The 26,237-nt window shown below is 41.2% G+C and overlaps 2 protein-coding genes across 3 annotated transcripts in view; one reads left to right on the top strand and one right to left on the bottom strand.

The window, feature by feature from the left end:
• Positions 1 to 402: 402 nt before the first annotated feature.
• On the bottom strand, positions 403 to 8,469 carry tbpl2 (TATA box binding protein like 2). Its single transcript, XM_037695496.1, has 8 exons — positions 8,374 to 8,469; positions 7,476 to 7,677; positions 5,684 to 5,906; positions 4,714 to 4,801; positions 4,541 to 4,632; positions 1,743 to 1,910; positions 597 to 691; positions 403 to 485 (listed from the first exon to the last, which is right to left on the bottom strand). Exons 1-8 carry the CDS (start codon positions 8,419 to 8,421, stop codon positions 409 to 411), a joined length of 993 nt encoding a protein of 330 aa, XP_037551424.1. The 5' UTR covers positions 8,422 to 8,469; the 3' UTR covers positions 403 to 408.
• A 1,346-nt stretch (positions 8,470 to 9,815) lies between these two features.
• Positions 9,816 to 26,237, top strand: part of mdga2a (MAM domain containing glycosylphosphatidylinositol anchor 2a) — a 31,079-nt gene continuing 14,657 nt past the window's right edge. Inside the window, exons 1-7 of one of the 2 annotated variants that reach the window (XM_037695248.1) lie at positions 9,816 to 9,888; positions 18,256 to 18,395; positions 20,512 to 20,686; positions 20,804 to 21,000; positions 21,641 to 21,643; positions 22,741 to 22,873; positions 25,409 to 25,681. In XM_037695248.1, coding sequence (XP_037551176.1) covers positions 9,816 to 9,888; positions 18,256 to 18,395; positions 20,512 to 20,686; positions 20,804 to 21,000; positions 21,641 to 21,643; positions 22,741 to 22,873; positions 25,409 to 25,681 — 994 coding nt within the window. The remainder of the gene's footprint in view (positions 9,889 to 18,255; positions 18,396 to 20,511; positions 20,687 to 20,803; positions 21,001 to 21,640; positions 21,644 to 22,740; positions 22,874 to 25,408; positions 25,682 to 26,237) is intronic. The other variant, XM_037695247.1, reaches the window with a different exon arrangement.

Raw genomic sequence — 26,237 nt, 5'->3', positions numbered from 1 at the left:
TAGTGATAATGATATCAGAATATAAGAATAGAGACAGCAACTAAGATAAAGAGATTAAAGACGAACAGTGATTTGAACTGAGATAAATGGAGGAAGCACAGAAATAACACGAGATAAACGCTCAAACAGAAACAGAGATCTTGATAAAAATATACATAGTCTGATACAGAGATAAACATTTAGAGATGTGATAAAGACAAAGATGCTGAGTTTGATAAACAAAAGTTTTCAATTAAAGCAAAAACCTCATTTAGACAAAACTTTCATTTACGATGGCGAGAAAAGAAATTAAATAGTAATTTAATTCCATGAACTAAAACGTACACACAAACGTATATTACATTAACACCACACAATAAATATATTTTACATTAATTTACACAAAAAGCAGAAGCGTTGTCAGGCTCCTCACTGCTTCCTGAAGCCCTTCAGGATGGGATAAATGTTCTCAAAGGCTTCGTAGATCTCCGCTCGTTCTTTAGCTCCTGAAATTTAACAAACGACCGAATAAAAACAACTTCAAGACCTGCTGTGGGATATTTTATTTTACTAATTCAAACAGATCCTTCTGTAAGAATTTATTTAGGTTTTGTTACCGGTCAGAACCACCTTCCCAGAAACAAAAATGAGCAGGACGATTCGAGGTTTCACCATCCGGTAGATGAGGCCTGGAAATAACTCCGGCTCATAACTGTGGAGGGAAGGTTTGTATAAAACCATCCAAAAATTGGCTTGGAAAAATAAACATTTTAAAACGTAGAGTTTTGCACACGATTATGAGCATAGACACTCGTTTAAAACTAGAGGAAACTAATTTTCTACAAAACTGCAATGAAAACACAGAGCTGAACAAATTCCTTGAAATCTGTTAAAGAATGAATTAAAATGTATTCAAATTAAATTAAAACAAGCAAAACAGAAGCTAAAACAATGTAAAAGACATTGGCTAATAGTTAAAGCAAAATCATTATCCAAAACATAAATTAGTTAAATTAAGGCTAAAATTAGTAGCAAATAATAAATGTAGTAAAACCTTAGCTACAAGCTAAACGCAGCCAAACATTTACTTGAAGCTATATATCCAAACCTTAGCTACAAGGTAAACGTGGTACAACCTTAGCTACAAGCTAACCGTATAGCTACAAGTTAAACATAGCCAAACATTTACTACAAGCTAAATGTGGTACAACCTTAGCTACAAGCTAAACATATAGCTCCAAGCCAAGCATAGACCTTAGCTCCAAGCTAACTGTAATCAGACCTTAGCTACAAGCTAAACGTAGTCAAACCCTTGATACAAGCTAAATGTAGCAACAGCTTCAATAAGCATAATTGTAGCTAAAAGTTACAAATCAGTAAATAGTTACTAAAATTTTAAAGTAGTATAAGACCACAAAATAAATCCACGCCGCTCAAGCCGTTGAAACAGCTGTTTGCACAGTAATTATAAATCTTAATGCTTTTTAAAGATTTGTTTTGTGGATAAAGTTAAATAAATGAAAAAGTACAAAAGTTACAAATACTTGAAGTAAAACAATATTCCTAGTACAGTAATTTCCAGTTGGAGCTGCATGATTACCTGCCTGTTAGAGCGTCTGATGATCAAATGAGAATGGAGGTTGTTTAAGTTTAAATGACCCAAAATAATCCTTCCTTCTTAAATCTGAGGCTGATGGATTATTGACGTGAGAATCAGCTTGATACAAGCAGTGTTTTGTTTTGTAGGACGCTCCAAACCCCACCTGCTGAACTGCTGATGGGTCAGAACCAGACCTTCCAGTCTGATGGGGAAGCAGACGTCGCAGCTGGCCACCATGTTCTGAATCTTGAACTCCAGGAAGCGAGCCGGGAACCCGAGCTTCTGCACCACCCGTGCGTATTTCCGAGCCGCCAGTCGAGACTGCTCCTCGCTGTAGGCGATCAAACTCAGAGAAGGTCAGTGGGTCAGGTCAGAACCTCTGCTACAGAGTGACCAGTTTCCTCCTGGATAGTTTGTCACCAGGGTTCAAAACTTATGATTTTGATCTGAAGCATCTTTTTAATTTAAAGCCCGATGCACAGATTGTCCAGCAGCGTGCTCACAGAATAATCTAGTTAATTTGATTAACTTAATACAAACATTTACTTAAGTTTGTTTTATGAGTTAATAAAAAGAGTAATTTTTAACATGAGATCTACAAACCGGATTCCAAAAAAGTTGGGACATTAAACAAATTGTGAATAAAAACTGAATGCAATGATGTGGAGGTGCCAACATCTAATATTTTATTCAGAATAGAACACAAATCACAGATCAAAAGTTTAAACTGGGAGAATGTATCACTTTAAGGGAAAAATCTATTGTTTCCAAATTTCATGGCGTCAACAAATCCCAAAAAAGTTGGGACAAGTCCATTTTTACCACTGTGTGGCATCCCCCCTTCTTCTTACAACACTCAACAGACATCTGGGGACAGAGGAGACCAGTTTCTCAAGTTTAGAAATAGGAATGCTCTCCCATTCATGTCTAATACAGGCCTCTAACTGTTCGATCGTCTTGGGTCTTCTTTGTGGCACCTTCCTCTTTATGATGTGCCAAATGTTCTCTATAGGTGAAAGATCTGGACTGCAGGCTGGACATTTCAGTACCCGGATCCTTCTCTTACGTAGCCATGATGTTGTGATTGCTGCAGAATGTGGTCTGGCATTATTGTGTTGAAAAATGCAGGGTCTTCCCTGAAAGAGATGACGTCTAGATGGGAGCATATGCTGTTCTAGAACCTGAACATAGTTCTCTGCATTAATGGTGCCTTTCCAGACATGCAAGCTGCCCATGCCACAAGCGCTCATGCAACCCCATACCATCAGTGATGCAGGCTTCTGAACGGAGCGTTGATAACAAATTGGGCTATCCTTGTCCTCTCTGGTCCGGATGACATGGCGTCCCAATGTTCCATAAAGAACTTCAAATCGTGACTCATCTGACCACAGAACAGTCTTCCATTTTGCCACACTCCATTTTAAATGACCCCTGGCCCAGTGCAAATGTCTGAGCTTGTGGAGCTTGCTTAGAAATGGCTTCCTCTTTGCACTGTAGAGTTTCAGCTGGCAACGGCGGATGACACGGTGGATTGTGTTCACTGACAATGCTTTCTGGAAGTATTCCTGAGCCCATTCTGTTATTTCCTTGACAGTGGCATTCCTGTTTGAGGTGCAGTGATGTTTAAGGGCCCGGAGATCACGAGCATCCAGTAGAGTTTTACAGCCTTGACCCTTACGCACAGCGATTGTTCCAGATTCTCTGAATCTTTTGATGATGTTATGCACGGTTGATGATGATAACTTAAAGTCTTTGCTATTTTACGCTGGGTAACACCATTCTGGTATTGCTGCACCATCTTTCTGCGCAACAATGGTGGAATTGGTGATCCTCTTACCATCTTGGCTTCTGAGAGACACTGACACTCTGAGAAGCTCTTTTTATACCCAATCATGTTGTCAATTGACCTAATTAGTGTTAATTGGTCTTCCAGCTGTTTGTTATATGCTCAATTTCCTTTTTCCAGCCACTTATTGCTACTTGTCCCAACTTTTTTGGGATTTGTTGACACTGTGAAATTTTGAATCAACATATTTTTCCTTTAAAATGTTACATTTACTCAGATTAAACTTTTGATCTATCATCTACGTTATATTACAAATAAAATCTTGACATTTGCCATCTCCACATCATTGCATTCAGTTTTTATTCACAATTTGTTTAGTGTCCCAACTTTTTTGGAATCCGGTTTGTAAGTCGTTAAAGCATAAGTTAGGGTTTTACATATGCTTCGTAGAAACAAGTGGTCTTTTTGTTAATCATCCACCGCTGTGAAAGATGGGCGATCATGTAACTGCCTGTCAGTAAATCTCATGAGCCACTGGAAATATTTTATTAAAACTCCCAGAAAGAAATTAGTAGGCTGATTAACTTTTGTGCTCAAGCCAATTGAAGATGGCCACAACAGCTAATAGCCCTTAGCAACCACAAAATCAGCTGCAACTCACTTTTTCAGATATTAATGTAAGATCTGGAGTGGTAGTGGCTGAGAGTTATCACAAACACCAACTTTGAGTGACATCAGGGATTCCTTCGAGGAATTCTAATTCTGGTCTGTATTTCTCTGCAACGTTGTCTCAAAGCTATGTGGAGAGTTTCTTGGTCTTCATGATGTCTATTGCCTGGTGGTAGCTTTTACTGCTTCCATGTGTTGATTCTGGGTTTTATCAGAACAGGTGGATCTACTGAGCTCACAGGTACACCTTGTGGAACGAATCATGTTGCTTCTGGAGGTGATGGTTGGATTAAAGTAATGGAAGTGAAAACAAATACTTTTTTGTTTTGAGGAATTATTTTAAACAAGTTCTCCCTCCTTTTAACTTCATTAATATGAAGTGTTTTGTGAAGGTCTATTTCTTCTAAGTTTTCAGGTGACAAAACTGACGATACCAAAGGGGTGAATACTTTCACAACCTTTTGCATGTTTTAGCTCCCCTGACGTGTTCGACAGCAGCGACTGACCTCTTGGCCCCCGTGCAGACCATCTTTCCTGAGCTGAAGATCAGAGCTGTCGTTCGTGGCTCGCGGATCCTCATGATGACCGCTGCGAAGCGCTGAAACGACACGAGGAAAAATCCTGCAGCGAGATTCAACGTCCGAGCACACAACGATGGATCAGTGTCAGAGCCTCGTACCTTTGGGTTGTATTCTGCATTTCTGGCTTGCAAGGCGATGAACTTCAGGTCCAGAGGACATCCCAGGGTCACCGTGGAGACGATGTTCCTGCTCACAGAACACAAATTTGATGCTCCAACTTTTTGCAACTAACAGAACAACAACAAACGTAGAACCAGGAGATGGAACGATGATGCCACAGCTGACCTGCCTAAAGAGAGTGGTCCTCCAAAACTTAGGGACCAGCTCAAGAGGACATTAATCAGAAACACATCAAGGAGGACAAAGAGAGCCCTGAACACAGATGATCTGTCCACAGGACCATTAGAAGTTGGACTTCATGGAAAGGTGGAGAGGAAGGAAACACCAAACGTGATAGAAAGTTCTGTGGTCAGATGAGACCAAACATCAAGGACAACAACATCCCTACAGTGAAGCACAGTGGTGGCAGCATCATGCTGTGGGGATGTTCTCTGACTATGAGACTGGTCAGCTGAAGGAAAGATGGAGCAAAATACAGACATTCTTCCAGAAACATGACAGGGACGGGGGTCCACCTTCCAGCAGGACAATGAGCCTGAACACACCACTGACTTAAGTCCACTGGTTTAAGGAAAACCAACTAAAGAGTATGGAAGAGTCCAGTCAAAGCCCAGACCTTGGTCCATCTCAGAATCTCTGGTTTGATTTAAAGATTTTTGGACATAAGCAGCACCCGTCCAATCTGAAGGGGCTGGAGACATTTGGACATGAAGGATGGACTAAAAGTCCAGGTTAGGTGAGCCAAGATCACAGAGACGTTATGTGAATATTGAGCATCTTCATTAAGGTTATTTTCTGTACTTTAATACAAACTCTCAAATTTCATTTCGTCTCGTCTTTTTATCTGTTTTTCGTCTCATCTTACGTCTCATCTTACGTCTCATCTTACGTCTCATCTTACCCTGAAGCCTTAGAACCGAAGTTTGAAGGTCGTTTTGGGAGACTTACTGTAACTGTGGGACGATTCCTGATCGCTCGGTCACAGGCGTCATTGGAGTCATGGGGGTCATGGGGGTCATGGGGCAGAAGGGGGAAGCCCCCGTTCCTAACCCCGAAAAGGACATGTCCTGCGGGGGCTGAGCTGCAGAGGAGTCCTGCAGGTTACAGTCCACAGAGACTCCGCTGTCCTGAGAGACGTCCAGCGCTGCAGTCTGAGGCTCTGCTGCAGCAGCTGGGAACGAAACGACGCAGAGACATTTATTCATCGTCCTCACCACAAACATCCAGGGCCTGCTCCACTTTAATACAGACGCACTCATAACTCATTCTGTGTTCTGTTTTACCCCTTCAGACTGGATAAGATCCAGAACCAAACCCAGTTATTCCCCCGTTAACAGAGCGGTTTCTGTGCGGCAGCGTCTGTACTTTTGTCGTTTTAATACGAGCCGAAAATCAGATTTTTGGTGCTCGCTCACTCAAATCGTACGATATTAATGCCTGTGTTTTGGTCCCGAGGTCTTCCATTAAACTCTGCAGGCCTTAAAGCAGAGTTGGAGTTTCTTCTGATGCACAGAAAGACAAACTTTCATGAACACTTTAAAAGGTTTTCAGGAAATCTCTGAAATTATTACGTAGCGTTCCTCAAATTAATGCTTATCACCCGCCAACATGCAGACCAGGGCTTAAACAACGTCTGATGCATTAGCTCTCAGAGTGTGTGTTTGGAATGACTCTCAGTTACCACCACACCAGATTTATCTCAGTGTGTGTAAAACGACGAGTTGGTGACACTTTTGTGTTAGCTAAAGTTAGCTAACTGAGGCAGCCATCATGAATTAATCAGCTGTAGATGCATATCCAATAAATCTTTAAACTCATTAAAATGTTTTATCTTTTAGATGGCCTTTATGTGGCTTTTAGCTTCAAGTTGGCCTTTAGCTACGTTTGACTTAATTTACTCTGATACTTTTAGCTTTTTCTTTAGCTTTCGGCCATCTTTAGCTAGGATTTTGCCATTTTTGGCTTGTAGCTGGCCTTTTCTACTTTTTGTTGGCATTTTTCTACTTTTAGCTTTGAACTAGCCTGTTGCTACTTTTAGCAATGATTGACCTTTGGATAGTTTTAGGATTTTCATTTAGCTTTTGCCGATATAAGCTAGCATTTTGTTACTTAGGTTGGCCTCCAACTACTTTATAATTTTAATTGACTTTTTGATACTTTTAGCTTTTTATTTAGCCCTTTATTATTTTTAGCTAAGATTTAGCAACTTTTGGCTTTGGTTTGCCTTTAGCTATTTTTAGCTTGCAGTTTGCTCCGTCTAGCTTTGATTAGCCTTTTGCTTTTTTTAACTTTTAAATGGTCTTTTGTGACTTTAGGTTTTTTTTAAGTAGCTATTTGATACTTTAACATGTTCTTACTTTAGGCATATTACTTCGCTTTTTGCTACTTTTAGCTTTTAACTAGCCTTTAGCTATGTTTAGATTTTCACTGAGGTTTAGCTATAAATAGTTTTTAATGGGACTTTTGGTAGTTTTAGATTTCAATTAAGTTTTTGATATGTATAGCTAGCATTTAGCTACTTTTGGCTTTTTGGTGGATTTTTGCTACTTTTAACGTTTATCTCAACTTTTTATGCTTTTAGTATTTAGCTAATTTTTTTGCTTCTTTTAGCAGTGTTTTTCTTTTAGTTGGTGTTTGTTCTTTTAGCTTTTACAGCTCACTTTCTGCTTCTTCAGCTCATATCAGTTACCTCCTTCAGCTCTCAGGGAAACAATCAGAATAAAAAACAAAACATTGTTACCTTCCAAAGATTCAGCACCTCTTCGGCTCTTTTGCTCATCCTGGCTGCTGAGCTCATCAGGCAGGAAGCTGAGGTCCAGATCATCTCCCGGTTTGACTCTCGCTCCAGTTTTTCCCGGCAGAAACGAGTTCTGCTGCACGGAGGCGGTAGATTCATGCTCGGGAGGTCTTTGGAGCTCCTCTTCCAGCACGAAGCCGGACTCCTGCAGAAAACCCCGAACAGACCAGCTGAGGGTCGACCGCTTCACCTGGATCTCATTTATGTTGTTTACATTTTATTAGCACAACACAGCTGTTTGTTGTCGCCTTTTCAACGAGCCTCCTCTGCTTGAATACAAGACAAGCAGTTTTTAAAACTATTTCACACAAACTTTAACGTTCAAGCTGCTCTAAACAATAAATATAACCAGAGAGCGGAGTCCAGAATTATGACTTCACGTGTTTAATGCATTAATAAAGAAAATATTCTGTTTAAGGAAACCAACAGAGCTAATTTCTAAAATTACTTAAACTTCTGCTATAAACTGAAATGAGACTTCATTTTGTCATATTCTATTTGATGTATAAACTGTAAAAAAAAAAAAGGTGTAAAACTGTTTCAGTTTAACTTTCAAACCATTTTTGATGTAACCACCTGTTAGAACCTGTGCTTTGATTTTGTATAAAAGTGCAACAATCAGATTAATAAGCTGAATCAGCAGTAAACAGTTTTCTTTTATTTTTATTAAACTCATTGGGATTTATTGTTGTTGCCATGGAAACCGAAGGGTTTGTTTGATCACCTAGACGTGTTCTGGTGTTTCCTGTTAAGGCAGCAAAAATCTGAAATCTTTTATCTCCTAAGTCACGTTAAAATCTCTGAACTGCTCTGGTGAAGTTCTGTCCATTTTTAAACTCACGTTTGCAATGGAGTCATCGAAATATCGCTCCAACGCCAGCTCATCCATGAGATCCCAGCCCGTTTGACCCGACCCAAACCACCGGGATCTGCTTCTGCAGGCGGAGAGCTGCACAGCTGCAGCCGATCAAACACTCAGAGCTGCCTGCCAGGAATCAGCTGCAACAAATCTAGACGTTTTGTTAGTTTTAACTCTCTGTTGAAGCATAAATACAAAAAACAGAAATATGTGTGAAGAAGATGAAACTAACAAACATTAATGTTGATTTTAAGTGTTTATATTTGTTGTACTTAAACAGGTTTAGATCTCAGTTATCTCAATCTGAGCTCAATGGATTTCTTCCTGGTAAAATAAAGTAATAATAATTTTAAAAAATGGGTTGACTCCAAAAAGAAGTACATCCTTCTTATTTTGGCTTTTCCCTGTTCGGGGGTCTCCACAGCGTGTCCTTCTCCTCCATCTCACTCTGTCTGTGTCCTCTGTCCTCACTCCAACTACTGTCCTCTCTGACTGCATCCATACCTCTCTTCTTTGTCTGTTTCCTGGAAGCTGCATTTCTAACATTCTTCTACCAATATTCCCAGTGTCCCTCCTCTGGACATGTCCAAACCATCTCAGTCTGGTCTCTTTAACTTTATCTCCCAGTCCTTCAACCTGTGCTTGTGAGTTTCATTAAATCTGTCCTGTGGTTTGTAAGATATTTTGTACTAAATAAATAATACATATATAATAAAATAAAATAAAAAACATGTCAATGTTTGGTGCGTGACTTTTTATTTTGAAGGTACGTCTCCGGAAGTCCCGCTGTGCGCCTGGTTGCCCCCTCCTGTCTGCTCGGTGACGTCACCCTGACCGGTAAAATCCTCTGACGGCGCTCCGCGGCTCCATCAGCGCTGAGAGACTGACGGCATCTCGGAGCTTCCCCCTCCCCTCCTCGGCCTGGAGGGCCGCGACCAGCCGCTGGGCTCCGACAGCAGCCGGAGCCGGTTCCGCTGCTCCGGGGGTTCGTTCATGGAGGTAACTGCACGGCAGAACCGGCGGACGGACCGGGGGGACTTCTGACTCAGATCATCTCGGAGGTCTGAGGATGGTCCTGGTTCCGACCCGCTCTAATATTTAATCATCTACAATGTCACGACTGAAGAACCGGACCTGTTTCTGATTTTACCGTTCCCTGAATGATGACCAGAACCGGACCTGCCCGTCACATCTGACCGGGATCAGGGGGGTTCGGTGGGGGGAACACACTAACAGAGGGGGCTTCTGGTGAGGAAACGCTGTGGATGAGAACCGGTCGTACCGGACTCCGTGTGGAAGCACCGGGACCGGAGCGGAGGAGGAGGAGGAGGAGGGAGCAGCAGCGGCGAACCGAGCCGACATCCTGGGGGGTGAGGGCGGGAATGGGAGGCGCAGAGGCAGCGCGGGCAGAGGAGGATGAGAAGATGGGTTTACTTTTCGGACTCTTGTGGCTGTTTACCAGCTTCCTGCAGGGCGTGCACGGACAGGGCGTGTACGGTAAGGACGTCAGCAGCACGAGCGCGTTTTAATCAGCGTCAGATTTACGTTCACGGGATTTTAATGGAAGCAGCATCTTCAGGCAGAGCAGCAGCATGACCTTGTACTGAAGTAGCTGCTTAACGCGACATGCCTCAGCGCGCATGTCCACAAATTATATATATATATTTATTTATATATATATTTATATATATATAATTATATATATATAAATAATTATATATATATATAAATAATTATATATATTTATATGTATATATATGCATTTGTTTGTTTTAATTAATTTTATTATATATACACATATACACACTATCTTTCCCTCCACTGCGTGTAATCCTCCTCCATCTCACTCTGTCCTCTGCATCCTCTGTCCTCACTCCAACTACCTCCATGTCCTCTCTAACTGCATCCATACATCTCTTCTTTGTCTATTCCCTGGCAGCTGCATTTCTAACATTCTTCTACCAATATACACACTGTCCCTCCTCTGGACATGTCCAAACCACTGTCCCTCCTCTGGACAGGGTTAGGGTTAGGGTTAGGCTGCTACCAAGACCACGCCGTTTACAGAACAGAACCATGATGTTGAAAGAACCTCACTGCTATCTGAATCACACTATTTCTTTTTAACTTTGTTGCCTTGTTTTTAGTATTTTATTTGTATTTTTAATATCTTTTTTTAGTATTTTTGTAGTATTTTTTTTTAGTATCTTTGCTACATGCTTTTGTATTTCTTGTTATTTTCTTGGCGAGTCAAGACGGTTCTTCTCGTCCTAAACGTTTCATTGCATTGGTGACCTTGTGTTGATTTTGCATGACAGATAAACCAAACCTGAACTCATTAACTTAATTTCCCTATAGCTGTTAACTCTGTACACCACTCTTGTTCTTAAAATTGGGCACCAGCACACTTCTTCTCCATTCCTCAGGCATTTTCTCACCCTCAAATATGCCATTGAATATTTGAATCAAAAACCTCACTGCCATCTCTCCAAAACATTTCCAAACCTCCACTGGTATGTCATCAGGTCCTACTGCCTTCCTCTTCATTCTTTTCAGAGCTTTCTGGACTTCACCCTCACTAATTTTTCCCACTTCCTGGTGCACAGTTTCTATCCCAATCTGTCTCATGTTTCCACTTCTACACAGAATGTATTCGACCTGCGTACTCCTGCCTCCACTCTTATAAGTCACGCTATGTTCCTCCCTCTTTTAGAAAAAAGTGTTGACTACAGCCAGTTCTATTCTCTTGGCAAAATCCACCACTATCTGTCCTTCCTGGTTTATTTCCTTGACACCAAACCTACCCATCACTTCCTCATCCCCTCTGTTTCCTTCACCAACGTGTCCATTCAGGTCTGCTCCAATCTTCACTCTCTCCTCCCTGGGAGTGCTTTCTATCACTTCATCCAGATCCTTCCAAAATTTATTTTTCTTCTCTACGTCACGTCAAACCTGTGGAGCATAACCACTGACAACATTTATCATCAGACCTTCTACTTCTACCTTCAGACACATGACCCTTTCTGACTGTCTTCACCTCTACTGCATTCTTTGCCAACCCCTACTCCATTTATCTTTCTATCCACACCATGGTAAAACAGTTTAAACCCTGTTCCAATGCTGTGAGCCTTGCTGCCCTTCCACTTGGTCTCTTAGATACATAAATCATCTACCTTCCTTCTCTGCATCATGTCAACCAGCTTTCTACCTTTGCCTGTCATTGTCCACACATTTAGAATTGGCACCCTCAGTCCTACATTCTTGACTTTCCTCTTCTCCTTCTGTCTCCTGACATGTTTCCCTCCTCGTGGTCTTTGACAGTAGCAGAATTTCTATTGGCAGCCTGTTTGTCAACAGCACCGGTGCCAGTCGTTGACCGATCCAATATGGTGTCTCTTAGACAAACTCGTATTATAGTTTTGGCAAAAGTGTTTTACATCAGAATCCTTTCTTCTTGACACAACCCTCATCATTTACCCGGGCTTGGGACCGGCATAAGAGATACAATGGCTTGCACTCCCCAGTGCTTGGTTTATATATATATATTTTTTTTTTTTTTCATTTCAGTTATTCATTCAGTCATTTTTTAGCTTCTAGCTATACTTTTGCTACTTTTATCTAGCTTTTTTTTGTACTGTTGTTTTTGCTAGGATTTTGCCCATTTTAGCTTTTAGCTAGTTTTACTTTTACTATCTTTAATGAAATTTTCAGAAATGCATAATCTTACATACATTTACAACCATTTTAGACTCAACCACATTTAAGATGGCTGCTGCAGCTAATCAACCTTGGCTGGCACAAAAACGGTTACCGGTATAACTCTATATAATACTGTATGCATACAGTGGTAGGCACATCAAACTAAGAAGTTATCTTTGTTAACTCATGTCGTTAACTTTAAATTTAGCTTTGCCTAAACATAATTTTTTTTTAAATGAGCAGAAGCTAATGCTAAACCTCTAACTGCTAAGACAACTGTCAGTCATTCTGTGTCATGTGTCTTCCTCTCCTTCCAGTTGAAGCTATGTGGACCAGTCACGTTAGATCAGTGTACATGTAGTCAGCCAATATCGTGCTTAACGAGCTCTTAAAGACACGCCCACAACATACATGAACAAGCTTGTGAATTTTGTTAGCAGACATTGTTGGCCACCTAATTGAGCGGAAGCTAGTTCTGCTAACAGTTTCCAATGTTAGTGAAAAGGCTGATCAGCTAAATGAAAAATGTATATTTTTTATATTTTTACAGATATGGACCTAAATTTCATAGGCTCATGGTCTGGGCGTTAAAATCCTTTTAACTCTGTCAAAAAATGAACAAAATAAAACTACCAGTTGCAGTCAGGCATGATCACCAACAGGAAGTTTTTACATTATTATTATTATTATTTTTTTTTTTTTTTGAGTTAAGACATTCCAAAACCTTCAGCATCACAAATCAGGTGATCATTTGGGTATTTTTGAGCCTGTACAAATTATTTTTTTATCCACAATACATTTAAACTAGTTCTTAAAAATCATCGAAGTCCGTCGTTGCATCAACCCCCCGTTACAAAAGATTGATTCAGAACATTCACTAAAGTCTGAAACTGTCAGGACATTTAAGCTCATGAGAAATATAAATAAAGTTTATAAATGAAATTATTTTCCACACATCCAATGTATTGGTATTTATTTTTACTCTTAAAAGACGCACTTCAATCAGTCCATCGGGTTCTTTAAAAAACAAACGAGAGGTGAAGAAATGTGTTTCAGGTAAATGACTTTAGGTTTGAAAGCATGGATGCTTAACACAACGTGTCTTTCTGAGTCAAAGTTCTGATTTAATTACCTGTTCGACGTGCGTTTCTAATCTGCATTTAATGAGCTTCTGAGCATGCTCAGTGACACGAAACATTATAACGCCTGAAAATAAAATTCAGAAACCATTTTGGATTTAACTTAGTTAAGACAACTAAATGGATTATCTGCCTCTGGGCAATGACTTCTGTGAGTATTATAGATGTCCACAAAGTCAGGTTGAGGTTCCGGACTGGTGCAGCACCTTGGTTCTTTTCCTTTTGACCCGTTCTGTTGTAGATCAGCTGTTGTGTTTGGGATCATGGTCCTGTTGGACCCAGTTCAGTCCAGGCTTCTGCTGTTGGACAGATGGACTCACATCTGACTCCAGAACCCTTTGGTCTACAGAGGAGGTACTGGTCCACTCAGTGACTGACAGGAGCCCAAACCATAAGCCCTCCACCACTGTGCTGACAGCTGTGAAGAGCTGTTGGCTGCAGTGTATTCTGGGTAAACATCTGTCCTTTGGTTTGGTTCTGGTCCAGAAATCTTGTGGTTCTTGTAGATGACATTTTCCAAACCTGTCAAGCTTCCATGTTGTTTTGTGGGAAAAGAGGCTCTGACTGTTGACCTTTGACCTGCTGACTGAGGCCTGTAGAGTCTTAGCACTGCACAGTCTGACCTTCAGGGTGAATTTGCAGACACTTGTGAAGACTGTCAGCAGTCTTAATGTTTTCCACTTATAAATCAACTTTTTCGTCAAAGAATAATGGACTCCAAATGACCTTTGACCCTTCCCAGATTGACAGGCGGCAACATTGCTGATGCTTTACCACCTTCGCATTGTGTTAAATCCCACAACTAAAAGAGGAGAGAATATTTGATTTATTTTTCAAATGCTGTGTTTCATTTCCAAGCTGAAAAAAAAAAACCTTTTGGTAAAGCTTGTTCATTAATGTCTGGTTGATTATTGTTTGTAAAGAGTTAAACAAATCAGCTGTAGTGTTTGATTACATTTTGATTTTGTTCTATGTTAAATAACGGGATTGCGTTTTTCAGTGTGACGTCAGATCCCCGTCAGATTATCTAAAGTCTTAAATGTCAGATTAGAGGGAGGGTGGTGCTCTGGTGTCACTAACATTCATTTCACTTCCTGTGCTGACATGTCAGTCTGATAGAAACTCTGGTTTCTACCTGGAACTCGGCTCTGCGTCGGAGAGAAAGCCGATTTGTCCAACAGAGGGACATAGGAGGGAAGGGACGATGAAGGAAAAAGGAAGCATGTACCAGGGATTAGGATGCAACATCTGTGCATTAGTTTTATATTTAGCCAGTGAAGGCTGGTTGCTCTACTTCCCTGCTGTTAACATAATTTTTTTTGTTGTTTGATTCTGAGTAACAGGATAAAAGCTTTTGGCTCACTCTGCGCTCGTTTGGTTTTACTACCGGTACTTACTTTGCACAGTGTCCCACTGATGTATATGTGGGAAGTTTGTGATTTTTTTGTCTTGCACCATTTGTTTACATACATGCAGTCAATCTGCATGATTTTGATCAAAGCCTAATTATGATTAGAACTCTGAGGTAGACCTTAAAGTTGAACCCAGAACCAGATCCAGTTTCCTAGTTGGCTGGTGTCCGTACTCCATGCTGATGGTAAAATAAAATAAACAGATCTAAAAAAAATTAAATAAAAAATCACGGTTGACTCTTGGTAATTTTCATCTCTCTTACATTTCTTGTACAAATGTTATTTTTGGTTATTTCATGCCTTAAAGAAAAGACTTGATCATGTGTAGGTATGGCTCATGGAGAGCTCACAGATGCTGGTTCCAGTAATTCAACATGGCCGCTTCTGTAAAGCAGTTCCCAACTAGAGGATGACACGGGAGTGGATTTTCACTCCTGTCCTGGTCCCACAGAAAAAATCCTGTCCCGTCCCAATCCTGGGCCAGAATAAAAAAAATAAAACTCCTGTCCTGTCCCACTCCTGGTAACATAACTCTAGCTCCCATCCTACTCCCATTCAGAATGACTCCCACTCCTGTACCGCTTCCTTTTTTTCTTCTTTTAGTCTTTAGGAAATACATTGAATTTGATTTGATCTTCTACCCATTTCTTTTTATATTACTTTGTGGTCTGCATTATTTTTTTTCATTTTCTTTTTTGTCCTATTAGTTGGTTCCCGCTCCTGTCTGGTCCTGTTAACTTTTCGTCCTGTCCCATCCCAATGATGTGACTTGTATTAAAGTTGACTCCTGTCCTACCGGGATCCTGCGGGAATTCTGTGACCCGCAGGACTCCTGGAAAAACGTCATCCTCTATTCCCAACAAGAGAAAGCTGTGTGTCCATGGTTTGATGCATCTTTGTGTTGCCGAAACTTCAGGATGGGGCATGAATCATGTCAGAAATGACAGAATAATGGTTAGATAGTAAGAAAGGTGTTTCAGTTCTTATGCAACATCCTTAATCCTTAATTAGAATTTTAAAAATGAGACTCCTTTAGCACTGAATAAGAGATAGGGCTGGACAGACAGACAGGGTTGTCAACAGTTTTCTTCCTAATTTACATTTGCCAAGTACAAATATGTACAGTCTTCTCTTTAAATATTAAACTTTCATTCCTTGAAGTAGTAAATGTCACCCTCCTCCTTCTTTGCCAAGATTCCAAACAAAGATCTTACATTATTTGTTAGCGCTTCAAATATATTCATGGGATGATTCTCGGCTACTACCACTGTAAACATGAGCTCAGTATCTGTCAAACTAACTGAGCTGAAGCCGATTTTGTGTTTGATAACGCTTAGACATCATGAGTTTGATTGATTAAATGGAAATTGTTTTGTAGATTTGATTACTTTCTGAGAGTTTCCTTAAAATGCATTCAGTGCTTCATGAAATATTTTGCTAACACCACAAACAAACACAGACATGGAGAAAAACATTATTCCCACGTCGCCTTTAGCGGCGAGCAATATTTATGACGTTTATATGTACTCAGTACTCTGTCGTAAATTACTGAAGAAAAAACAGTTTGGTTGGAATATCCCGTTTTGAAGCTCTCATATGAGCAGGAGAGTTAACGTGTCGGCACACAGATGTTCCATCTGACGGAGAAGTATTTTAGAGTTGCAGTCTGATGAAAGTGGAGCGGGTCCAGCTGTTGGCAGCTGCTCACCTTGTTTTCATGAGCACCTGGATCAGAGCAGCTCCAGCTGTGTTTACGCTGCGTCCTGCTGGGCAGAGAACGGTTTAACATCGTTCCTACAACCGTGGCTTCGCTCTAATCACTGACACTGATGCAGCACAGTTTAAAACCCTCATCATCATTCATGACTCATTATGTTCTACCAAAATAAAAGGCAGGTGATAATGTGAGAGATTATTTGACTGTCTGTTAGGAAATCACATCTCATGAACCACTGGACAGATTTTTAATTGAATCGCCCGATAGCTGGGGTCAGAAACAATAAAATTTACAGGTGGGGAGCTAGGATTGTGTGATAGCAGCTGAAAGTCATTTACAACACAGACCAAACAAATCACAGTTTTTATTTAGCTTGGAGCTGACTGGCGCAGTGTTTAAACTCTGAATTAGGACGTTTGGTTGTGAAGGTGCTGGGAACGCTTGGTCTGTTTGAGTTCTTCTGCCAGGTGTTTTGTTGTGTGTACAGCACTTTGGTCCTGTGGGTGTTTAAAGTGCTCTATAAATAAAGCTGGTATGGTATGGTAGGTGTGCCCACCAAACCCCCTCTACACGCTTGGGTCTACTGGGTGTTTCCAGCATCTTCCCTCACCATTGGCCTGGCCAGGCTCAGCCCGAATGAGAAACATAGGTTTGCCTTACTGTGGGACCACCACCTGTAAGAGGGGCCATACGAGTCGGGTGCACGAGGCCATGGGCCGTGGCTGAAGGTGGGGGTCTTGGTGCTCTGATCCTGGCTTACTAAAGCTGGCTCTTGGGACATGGAACGTCACATCTCTGACAGGGAATGAGCCTGAGGTTGTGCGTGAGGTTGAGAGGTACCGACTAGATGTAGTTGGGCTCACCTCAAAGCACAGCATGGGCTCCAGAACCACTCTCCTTGAGAAGGACCTTATTCCACTCTGGAGTTGGCCATGTTGAGAGGCGCCGAGCTGGTGTGGGTCTACTTTTAGCCCCCTGACTTGGTGCCTGTGTACTGGAGTTTTCCCCAGTAGATGAGAGGGTAGCTTTTCTGCACCTTGGTAGTGGGGACGGTCTCTGACTGTTGTTTCTGCCTACGTGCAAAATGGCACTTCAGAGTATTCGGCCTTTCTTGGAGTCCTTAGCGGGGGTGCTGGATGGTGCTCCAGGTGGGGACTTCTTTATTCTGCTGGAGGACTTCATTGCCCATGTGGGTAATGACAGTGTGACCTGGAGGAGCGTGACTGGGAGGAACAGTCTCTCTGATCAGAACCCAAGCGATGTTCTGTTGTTGGGACTTCTGTGCTTGAACATAAGGGTGTCCATAAGTGCACTTGGCACCAGGAAGCCCTAGGTTGTAGATCGATGATTGACTTTGTAGTCGTGTCATCTGATCTGAAGTTGTTTGTTTTGGACTCTCGGGTGAAGAGAGGAGCTGAGCTGTCAACTGATCACCACCTGGTAGTGGGTTGGGTCAGATGGGTAGAGACCTGGTCACCAGGCACTCGCCAACGAGCCCCTCCTCCAGACCTGGCTCCAGGGTGGGGCCCCAGTAACACATTTCTGAGCAAGGGCCACTGAACTCCTTACTGTTTTCTGTTCATGTGAGTGGATAGAAAACCATGCCATACCGTACCATACCATACTATATGTACCATACCATGCCAAATCATACTGTACCATACCATATAATTTCATATACTATACATAATATATATTTTCATACCACAGCGTACCTTACCATAGCATACTGTACTGTTCCAATCCATTCTATACAATTAAAAAAAAAAACTAAAATGGATCTAAATAGAAGCACATAGTAAGTTCTCTTGTATATTTAAACCTTTTTGTGTTTCCTAAATGTTTTTGTTTGTGTGTATGTGTGTGTATTTGTGTGTGCATGCACATGCATGCGCAGCGTCTCCCACTGTGCGAATTGTGCAATCAGGTCAGTCCTGCAACGTGGAGGAAGAGCAATACAGCGAGAGGGTTTACACCATCAGAGAGGGGGAGACTCTGGAACTTCAGTGTCTGGTGACCGGACACCCCCGACCGCAGGTAACAACTCTACAGGTGTACTGGATTTAATAAAATCAAGCATTGGGATACTGCAGCAGTACGCAGCTAACATCACAGAGTCGGCAACAACAGTGCAGCATCTGTTAGACATTAAGCTGCTTTTAAATGTTCTCATCCCACCCCACGGTCATTGTGGAAATAAATACTATTAATATTTTAAAACAAAACAATAGCATTTATTTGTTAGGGGGAGTTGGTGTGTGTCAAAACAGCAACAAAGCTGCAGTAAGATCAGTGTGGTTTTACTGGTGTAATAGTAAGGGGTATAAGAGAATTCTGGAGGAATCTAAGACCAGCTGAAACTGCTGTTTCAGTGAAAATACAATGCTGAGAGCTGAATGATTTCTCTGACATTTGTTGAAGAAACAGAGATATAGTTGCTAAACTTTTAATCAGATTGCTAGCTTGAAGCCAGAAGCAGCAAAATAACACACGGCGTTAAGCCACAGTCTCAGCACTCATCGGTTACGCACGACATCGCACTAGTTAAGGGCTTGATCACTGCCCGTACCCATCCCCGCTCAGCCCAGTTTATGGAACCATCTTGTTCGTGGTTTTAGGCGAACTGCTCCGAGGTGATGATTTTGACTTAAGCAGACAGCAGCCGTTGATTGTTCAGTGGAGCTACGTCACTGGATGACCCACCCAGCAAAACTAGAAACTATATCTGAACCTCCACTTCCTCTCCGATCATTGCAGAAGGCGGAGTGTAGGTTTGTTTTTCTAGAGTTCCTCCATGGTTGACTCTCGCAGAAAATATCACTGCAGTGTCGTGCACAATGACCTTACGATGCCCACCAGTGTTCCAGTTACGATCCCACCAGAGCGGGGAAACAAGTCACAGTCACCTACACCTGAGAAGAACCGATAAGACAAGAACTGACTCGAGCTGGACTTATCAAGGGCAAAGCAGCTGTAGCGTACCACACCGTACAGTTCCAGTTGTAGCAAAAATGCTAGCTAAAAGCCAAAAGTAACAAAATGCTACCTAAAAGCTGAAACTGGAAATAGTTGAAAGTTGCACAATGCTAGCTAAAAAACAAAAGTAGAAATATGCTGGCTAAAAGTAGCTAAATGCTAGCTAAATTCTAAAAGTAGCTAAATGCTAGCTAAATACTAAAAGTAGCTAAATGCTGGCTAAAAGCCAAAAGTAGTAAACTGCTAGCTCAAAGCCAACTGTAACAAATATTACCTGAAAGATGGACATAAAAATATGCAGGCTAAAAGTAGCTAAATGCTAGCTAAAAGCCAAAAATATTTAAATGCTAGCTAAAAGCCAAAAGTAGCAAAATAAGATAAAAACAGAGCCAACAGCTGAAGCAGGTTTCAAACAGAACACTGACGTTTTTAAAGACATTTAAAAAAGTTTTATTAGTTCTCTGGGGAAGTTATTTGTAAATAAAGTTAAACATTTTAAAGTTATGGAAACCAATAATTACAGCACCCATCTGCTGAATGTGCCAAACATTTTCATATATAAGCAGCTAAATAGCAAAAAGTCTGCATAAGTAGTTAGATTGCAAAAATAGTACAGAAAAATAAAAAACAGGAAAACAATAATGCTGACTCAGCTGAGTTACCAAACAGCTGTTTTGGTCCAACAAATTTCAGTCAGGTCATCTGAACAGTTTCTTTTTTTTTTTGGTGCTGAAACGTTTCACCTTCCATCCAGAAGGCTTCATCAGTCAAGGAAACACACAACACAGAAGTGACCATCTTAACACCAACATAACTGGTTTGTTCCACTTTGGAGTAAGCTGTTGGGGGAAGAATCAGTTTTGTGTTGTGTGTGTCCTTGACTGATGAAGCCTTCTGGATGGAAGGTGAAATGTTTCAACACAAAAAGAAACTGTCCAGATGACCTGACTGAAAATTGTTGGATTGTATACCTGGATTATTGAGCATGGACTTTGTTAGCTGTTTTGGTCTTTGTTTCTAAATGTAAACAAGATATTTCTTAAAAACACAAACGGCTTATTAATAAATGTCATGCTAACCTTTTTTTTTGGGCTTTGTCAATGCTGAGATGTGTACTAATTAAGATGTTTAGTCCTAAAAAGGACTGTTTGTATCTTAACCCTTTGGTTCTGGGCAGATCCGTTGGATGAAGACAGCGGGCGGAGCCTCGGATCGTCACGGTAACTATTCGCTGCAAAGCGAAACTCTGAAGATCGAAAACATTCGTCGCCACCAGGGCGGGCGATACTACTGCAAGGCTGAGAACGGCCTGGGCTTGCCGGCCATCCACTCCATGCGAGTGGATGTCTACTGTAAGAACGCCACAGAGATTCAGTTTCATTACTGTCCCTCCACCGGTGCATGAGATATTTTACTAACAGACATACATGATGGTATTGGTTGATGCGTACATCCTTCTTGGTCCTCAGATCTGGACGACCCGGTGATCACGGTTCATCAGAGTGACGATGAAGCCAAGGAGCAGTTTTACTTCGAGCGGACCGTGTTCCTCCGCTGTGCTACCAACTCCAACCCTCCGGTCCACTACACCTGGCTGAGAGGCAGGGAGGTGCTGTCAGAGGGCACCGACTCCGGGGTGGAGATATACAAGCCATTTTTCACACAGGTGAGGAAGTGGAGATTATTTTCTAACTCAGAACATTAAATAATAAAATAAAACAGAAAACAACAGGCTCTCGATGTACCAGAAGTCCTTTGTTAGTGGTGGGTTTATAAATCCATCCCAGCATGCAACATATAAACAAATGCTACTTCTTTCTCCTGCCCCGGTGCATGCTGGTCCGGCACCTGCTTTTCAGAGCAGACGTTAACATTTTCTCCTGCAGGGAAGTAAAATCACTTTTTGTAGTTTGTGTTGACACATTCAGGTTGCACAGCTGCCCAGAAAACATACCAGTACAAAAACAAGACACAAAATACTCAAAAATGTAATTTTAAAGCAAAACAAAAAGTCCATGTAGTCGTACAATCACAATCTTTTATTGTGAAAATCTTTAACACGTCTGAAAGTAGACTGTATTTGGAGAGAGGCTGATTTTATTTTTAGCTTTGTCTCTTTATAGAGGTGCTTTGGGACTTTCGCCCTCACGAGCAGCAACTGTTCTGCTGCCAGTGAATGAAAAATGGTTTCTGTACAAACAGATACATTTAAATTGCTGTCCTAGCTCTTTTTCTCTGCTTCTCCTGCGAGCACTGCAACGCTCCACGATGCGTTCAGAGCCCCGTTACAGAACAGGGGCAGAAAGCAAGTCAGCACCTTTACAAACTGACGTCCTGATTTAGAGCTCAAACACTTTGAAAGAATCCAATTATTAAAGTTTTACGTTTTTTTTATTTTTTTTATTTCTGCTCCTCTAACTCATCCTCACTTTTGGAGCTAATACAGAAACGAATGGAAAAATAACTGGACCAGAAACAGTACCTCTGGGTTTGAGTGAAGGAAGAATAGAGAGTGAGATCAACAGACGGATCGGTGCGGAGTCTGCAGTATTGTGTAATCTGTGCCGGTCCGTTGTGGTGAAGATGACTCTGAGCTGTAGGACGAAGCTCTCTGTTTACCGATCCTTCTACGTCAGGGCTATTCAACTGGCAGCCTGCAGGCCGGTGACTTCAGTCTGGCCCACCAATGAGCTTTAGCTTTTTTTTTGGTGGGGGTGTGTTCTGGGTTTGGGTTTGGTTTAGGTTCTGTTTATTGCATTTATGATTCAGGTTTGTCTCTGGGAGCTTCTGGACTTTTTGTCCATCCTTCCTGTCCAAACGTCTCCAGCTTCTTCAGGTTGGACAGGTGCTGCTTGTGTCCAACAACCCTTAGGTTGAACCAGAGGTTCTCCGTCTGGACTTTGACTGGACCCTTCCAGAACCTTTACCTGGTTCTCTTTAAACCAGTGGTCTGTGTCTTCAGCAGTGTGTGCAGGCTCACTGTCCAGTTTTTTCAGTCCCTGCTGATGGAAATCCCCCGCAGCATGAAGCTGCCACCACCGTGCTTCACAGTAGGGATGGTGCTCAGCATAACTTCCAGACTGTAAGACTACAAAATAAAAGCTTGCTTTATCAGTTTAATAAGGCTTCTTCTTACTGTCTTGGCATCAAACTGAGCTTCACAGGACAATAAAAGTAAAAGTCTACTACTAAAATATTTAACTTTTATATGTTCTTTAGTCAAACGTAGACCTATATCAAAAAGTTTCTTAGTTTTTTCTTCTTTTAGGAGTATTTAGAGACTTTGGACCCTCTATGTGTTCTTAAGACACAAGGTCTAATATTTAAATTTAATATAATACTTTACCTATGTTAGAGGCCTTAACAAAATAAAAGTGTAATGAGGACGAATGCGTTTGTGTTTCAGGGCGAGACAAAGATTTTGAAGCTGAAAAATCTTCGTGTGCGGGATTTTGCCGACTACACTTGCATCGCCTCGGTGAAGAACGTTTGTGACTTACAAGACAAGAACGTCCTCTTCAGTCTGAACAACAGGACAGGTACACAAACATACAAAAATAAAAATCTACTCTCCCAACAGAATGAGTCATCTTGTTTACAATATTTCTTATTTTAAAGCAAAACGTGTCTGTTTTTAACACAGCCCACATGATCAGTTTTAAAATGTTTACGGTGATTAAATTAAGTTTATTTGTAAATAAAGCTGTTTGTTTCTCTGGTTCCTTGAAAGGCCAATAAACAAAATTAAATTGTTATTTTGTTCTTTAATATAATTTAGATTGGGGTTGTACTTTTTAACATTTGTTTTTTCACACATTTTTTTCTCATTAAACATTCAACCAAAAAAGAAATAGAATTTGTTTTAGTTATAATAAAATCAAAGAGCACAACAAATACTATCTGTATGACAACAAAGAAATGGATATAAATCAATAAAACTGATAGAGCATGGTTAAATGAAATTTGTCTTTAAAACTTTACAAAACAAAAAACAACTTGCATTCAGCATCTAAACCAGGGTTTTTACAACTCTGGTCCTTGAGGAACACCATCCTGCATGAAAGTCCATGCTCAATAATCCAGGTATACAATCCAACAATTTTCAGTCAGGTCATCTGGAGAGTTGTGTGTTTCCTTGACTGATGAAGCCTTCTGGATGGAGGGTGAAACGTTTCAGCAAAAAAAGAAACTGTCCAGATGACCTGACTGAAAATCGTTGGACCATCCTGCATGTTTTAGTGGTTTCTCTGCTCCGACACACCTGATTTTAATTAATGGGTGATTACCAGGCTTCTGCAGAACACGAGGAAGTAATTAAATCATTGCATCAGGTGTGTCGGAGCAGAGAAACAACTAAAACATACAGGATGGTGTTCCTCAAGGACCAGGGTTGGGAACCAATGACTTGTGCCAATCAACAACAAAAGCTGCATTTAAACCTTGATGCTAACATACATGTCAGATTAATATTATTATTAAATTTTCCCTTAGACGCTAACCTCCGATCATTACGTCTGACATGTTGTTGTTGTTGTTGTTGTTGTTGTTGTTGTTGTTGTTGTTGTTGCTGGTGGTGGTGGTGGTGGTGGTGGTGGTGGTGGTGGTGGTGGTCTGTTTGACCGTGGACAATTTCTTGTCCCAGCTCTATATTGAAAACATTTTAACACAGAAATGTCAAACTGCACAGCTGGACACCTCATGGGTCAAAGATTATCCTTATTGATTTCAAGGTCATGGAGGTCAAAGGTCAAGGTCACATGTTTAAACCTCCAGCTTGACTTCCACGTAACATAGCAATGTCAAACTCGTTGTCCCCTTGTTTGTCCTCATCTTTCATCCATTAGATAGTCCTCAGAAGTTGTCCTATTATTCCCTCCAGAAGACAGTCCACAGTAGTAGGATGTCCTTGGTGCAACTCCTCAAAGGTTTAGGACAGAAAATGTCCCCAGGCTGTGGCTTCATGTTGCATCTTCTTTTTATTAAGACCACTTCTACAAACTAAAGCCTGAGTGGTTCTGGTTCTGGTGAAGTCCACTCCTCTGATCATAAAATGGTTTGGATCAGCTGGTGGTCCCCAACAGGTGAGTTCTTCACCTCATAGCTGCCGTTTCATGTTCTTACCTGCTCTGTAATGGACTGACGCCATGGACAACGTCGTTATCAGTCAAGCTGACCTTTGACCCCATCATCTGAACATGCACATATCCAGGGTTGGTGTATGAGGGACGCCATGTTTTGCGTTTTGATTCCTCTGACAGTTTACCGACGGGCGTATTTTGGACTTCTGGTGTTTTTTTTATTATTAAAGGACAAAGTTAAACTCGTTTTTATAAAAAACGAAGATGCTTCTTTTGGCCCGAGTCAAAAATGCTCAGCTGTACTGTGTTCTGTAGAAACTATAACTCGGAGGGGAGGGGTGGGGGGTTTTAGAAGCTCTTAAAGAGTAAAAATTTCAAAAAATTCACGTGAGTAATAAAAAAAAAGACTTTAAAAACGTCTGGAACGCACAAAGTCTCAGTGTGTTCTTATTTCATTTTAAAAAACTGACTTTCGGCAGCAGCTCGTCTGATTGCGCCGCTCGTCTTTAACATTTATTATTGGGACTGTGTTCCGACCCGTTTGGAGCGTCCAGCGCCACTGCGGGGGCTGATGGGATTTACATGAGTTTTGTTCGGTAAAGGTCAGCTCAGCTATTTTTATCTCCCTCATTAATATAATTACATTTAGCTGCTTTTCAGCGCCTCGTGGTGTAAAACTGTTGGAAGAAGAGACATGTATTGTTACGAGCTGCTGCTTTATGTCGCAAAAGAACTTTAATAAAAATATTAATTTTTTTATAAGCCTAAAATTTTACAGTTTGGTTTTTAAAATCTCGTTCATTTTATTATAAATCTACAAAATAAAATATATGCACTAATTTGTTGTTTTTTGTGCCCCAGATTTGTTAATATTTGTATTTGTTGGGTACCAACCTTTCAGACTTATTAATTGTAAAATAGTGTTTTGTTACAATTCTGGCATTTAAATTAAACATTTTCCACCCTCATTGATTTTTCTTCTTGTTCTCCCCCCAGCTCCCCCTTCCATTAAACTTCTCCTGGACGACCCGGTGGTGGTGAACCCGGGGGACACGGTCACTCTGGTGTGTGCAGTGACGGGCGGAGACCCTCCACCGACGCTGATGTGGTCGAGGCTGGAAGGGGAGGAGCTCCCGAAGAGGAGCGCCGTTAACGATGGCACCCTGACGTTTCCTGTCCTGACCGTGGACGATGGAGGCGCCTACACCTGCACCGCCTCCAACAACGTAGGAAACGCAGCGAAGAAGTCCGCGATCGTGATGGTTCGAGGTACGACTCAATGAGACCACCTGCATAAATAAAGGTTAAATAAATAAATAAAACGTTCCAGTTACAACAGCTGACTCATTACTGTGACGTATGTCGGGGTAGACATGGGAACATGTTCCAGGTGGTCCAGCAACAACCTGACAGAATCTGGTTGTCCACAACCTTTATAATAAAGAAAGCAAAAAAAAAAATCAAGAACATTTTTAATTAAAATATATTGCACCGTATATAATATTTACTATATACAAATGTTCTCAGGCAGCCATCTTGTTGACTGCTTGGAGCTCCTGAATGGCAGAGTGGAGCTTCCTTGTCCTCCTCCTCCTCATCATCAGACTTTATAAGAGAGACACTCGCAGCGTATTTAATTCAGAGATTAAAGCAGAAAAAAATACTTGACTTTTTCTACACCCAGAGGTTACTCAAGCTTCATCAACATCCCAATACGACACATCGGAGAGATTATTCCTGCATACAGGTCACTTCTCAAAGGTTCTCACGTAAAGTGGATACTGTGTACATGACCTTAGTAAATGTGCACAGTATACTGTGTACA

Source organism: Nematolebias whitei, chromosome 21, assembly GCF_014905685.2.
Source record: "Nematolebias whitei isolate Nwh7 chromosome 21, NemWhi1, whole genome shotgun sequence".
Classification (NCBI taxonomy): domain Eukaryota; kingdom Metazoa; phylum Chordata; class Actinopteri; order Cyprinodontiformes; family Rivulidae; genus Nematolebias; species Nematolebias whitei.
This window is presented reverse-complemented; position numbering and strand designations above follow the sequence as displayed.

What these genes read in the sequence shown, in the direction of transcription:
- tbpl2 (XM_037695496.1), bottom strand. Translation starts at nt 8,421, where the DNA reads ATGGATGAGCTGGCGTTGGAGCGATATTTCGATGACTCCATTGCAAAC. An exon ending in TCGATGACTCCATTGCAAAC is followed by an intron (nt 7,678 to 8,373) that starts GTGAGTTTAAAA and finishes GGTTTTCTGCAG; the next exon opens with GAGTCCGGCTTCGTGCTGGA. An exon ending in ATGCAGAATACAACCCAAAG is followed by an intron (nt 4,633 to 4,713) that starts GTACGAGGCTCT and finishes GTGTCGTTTCAG; the next exon opens with CGCTTCGCAGCGGTCATCAT.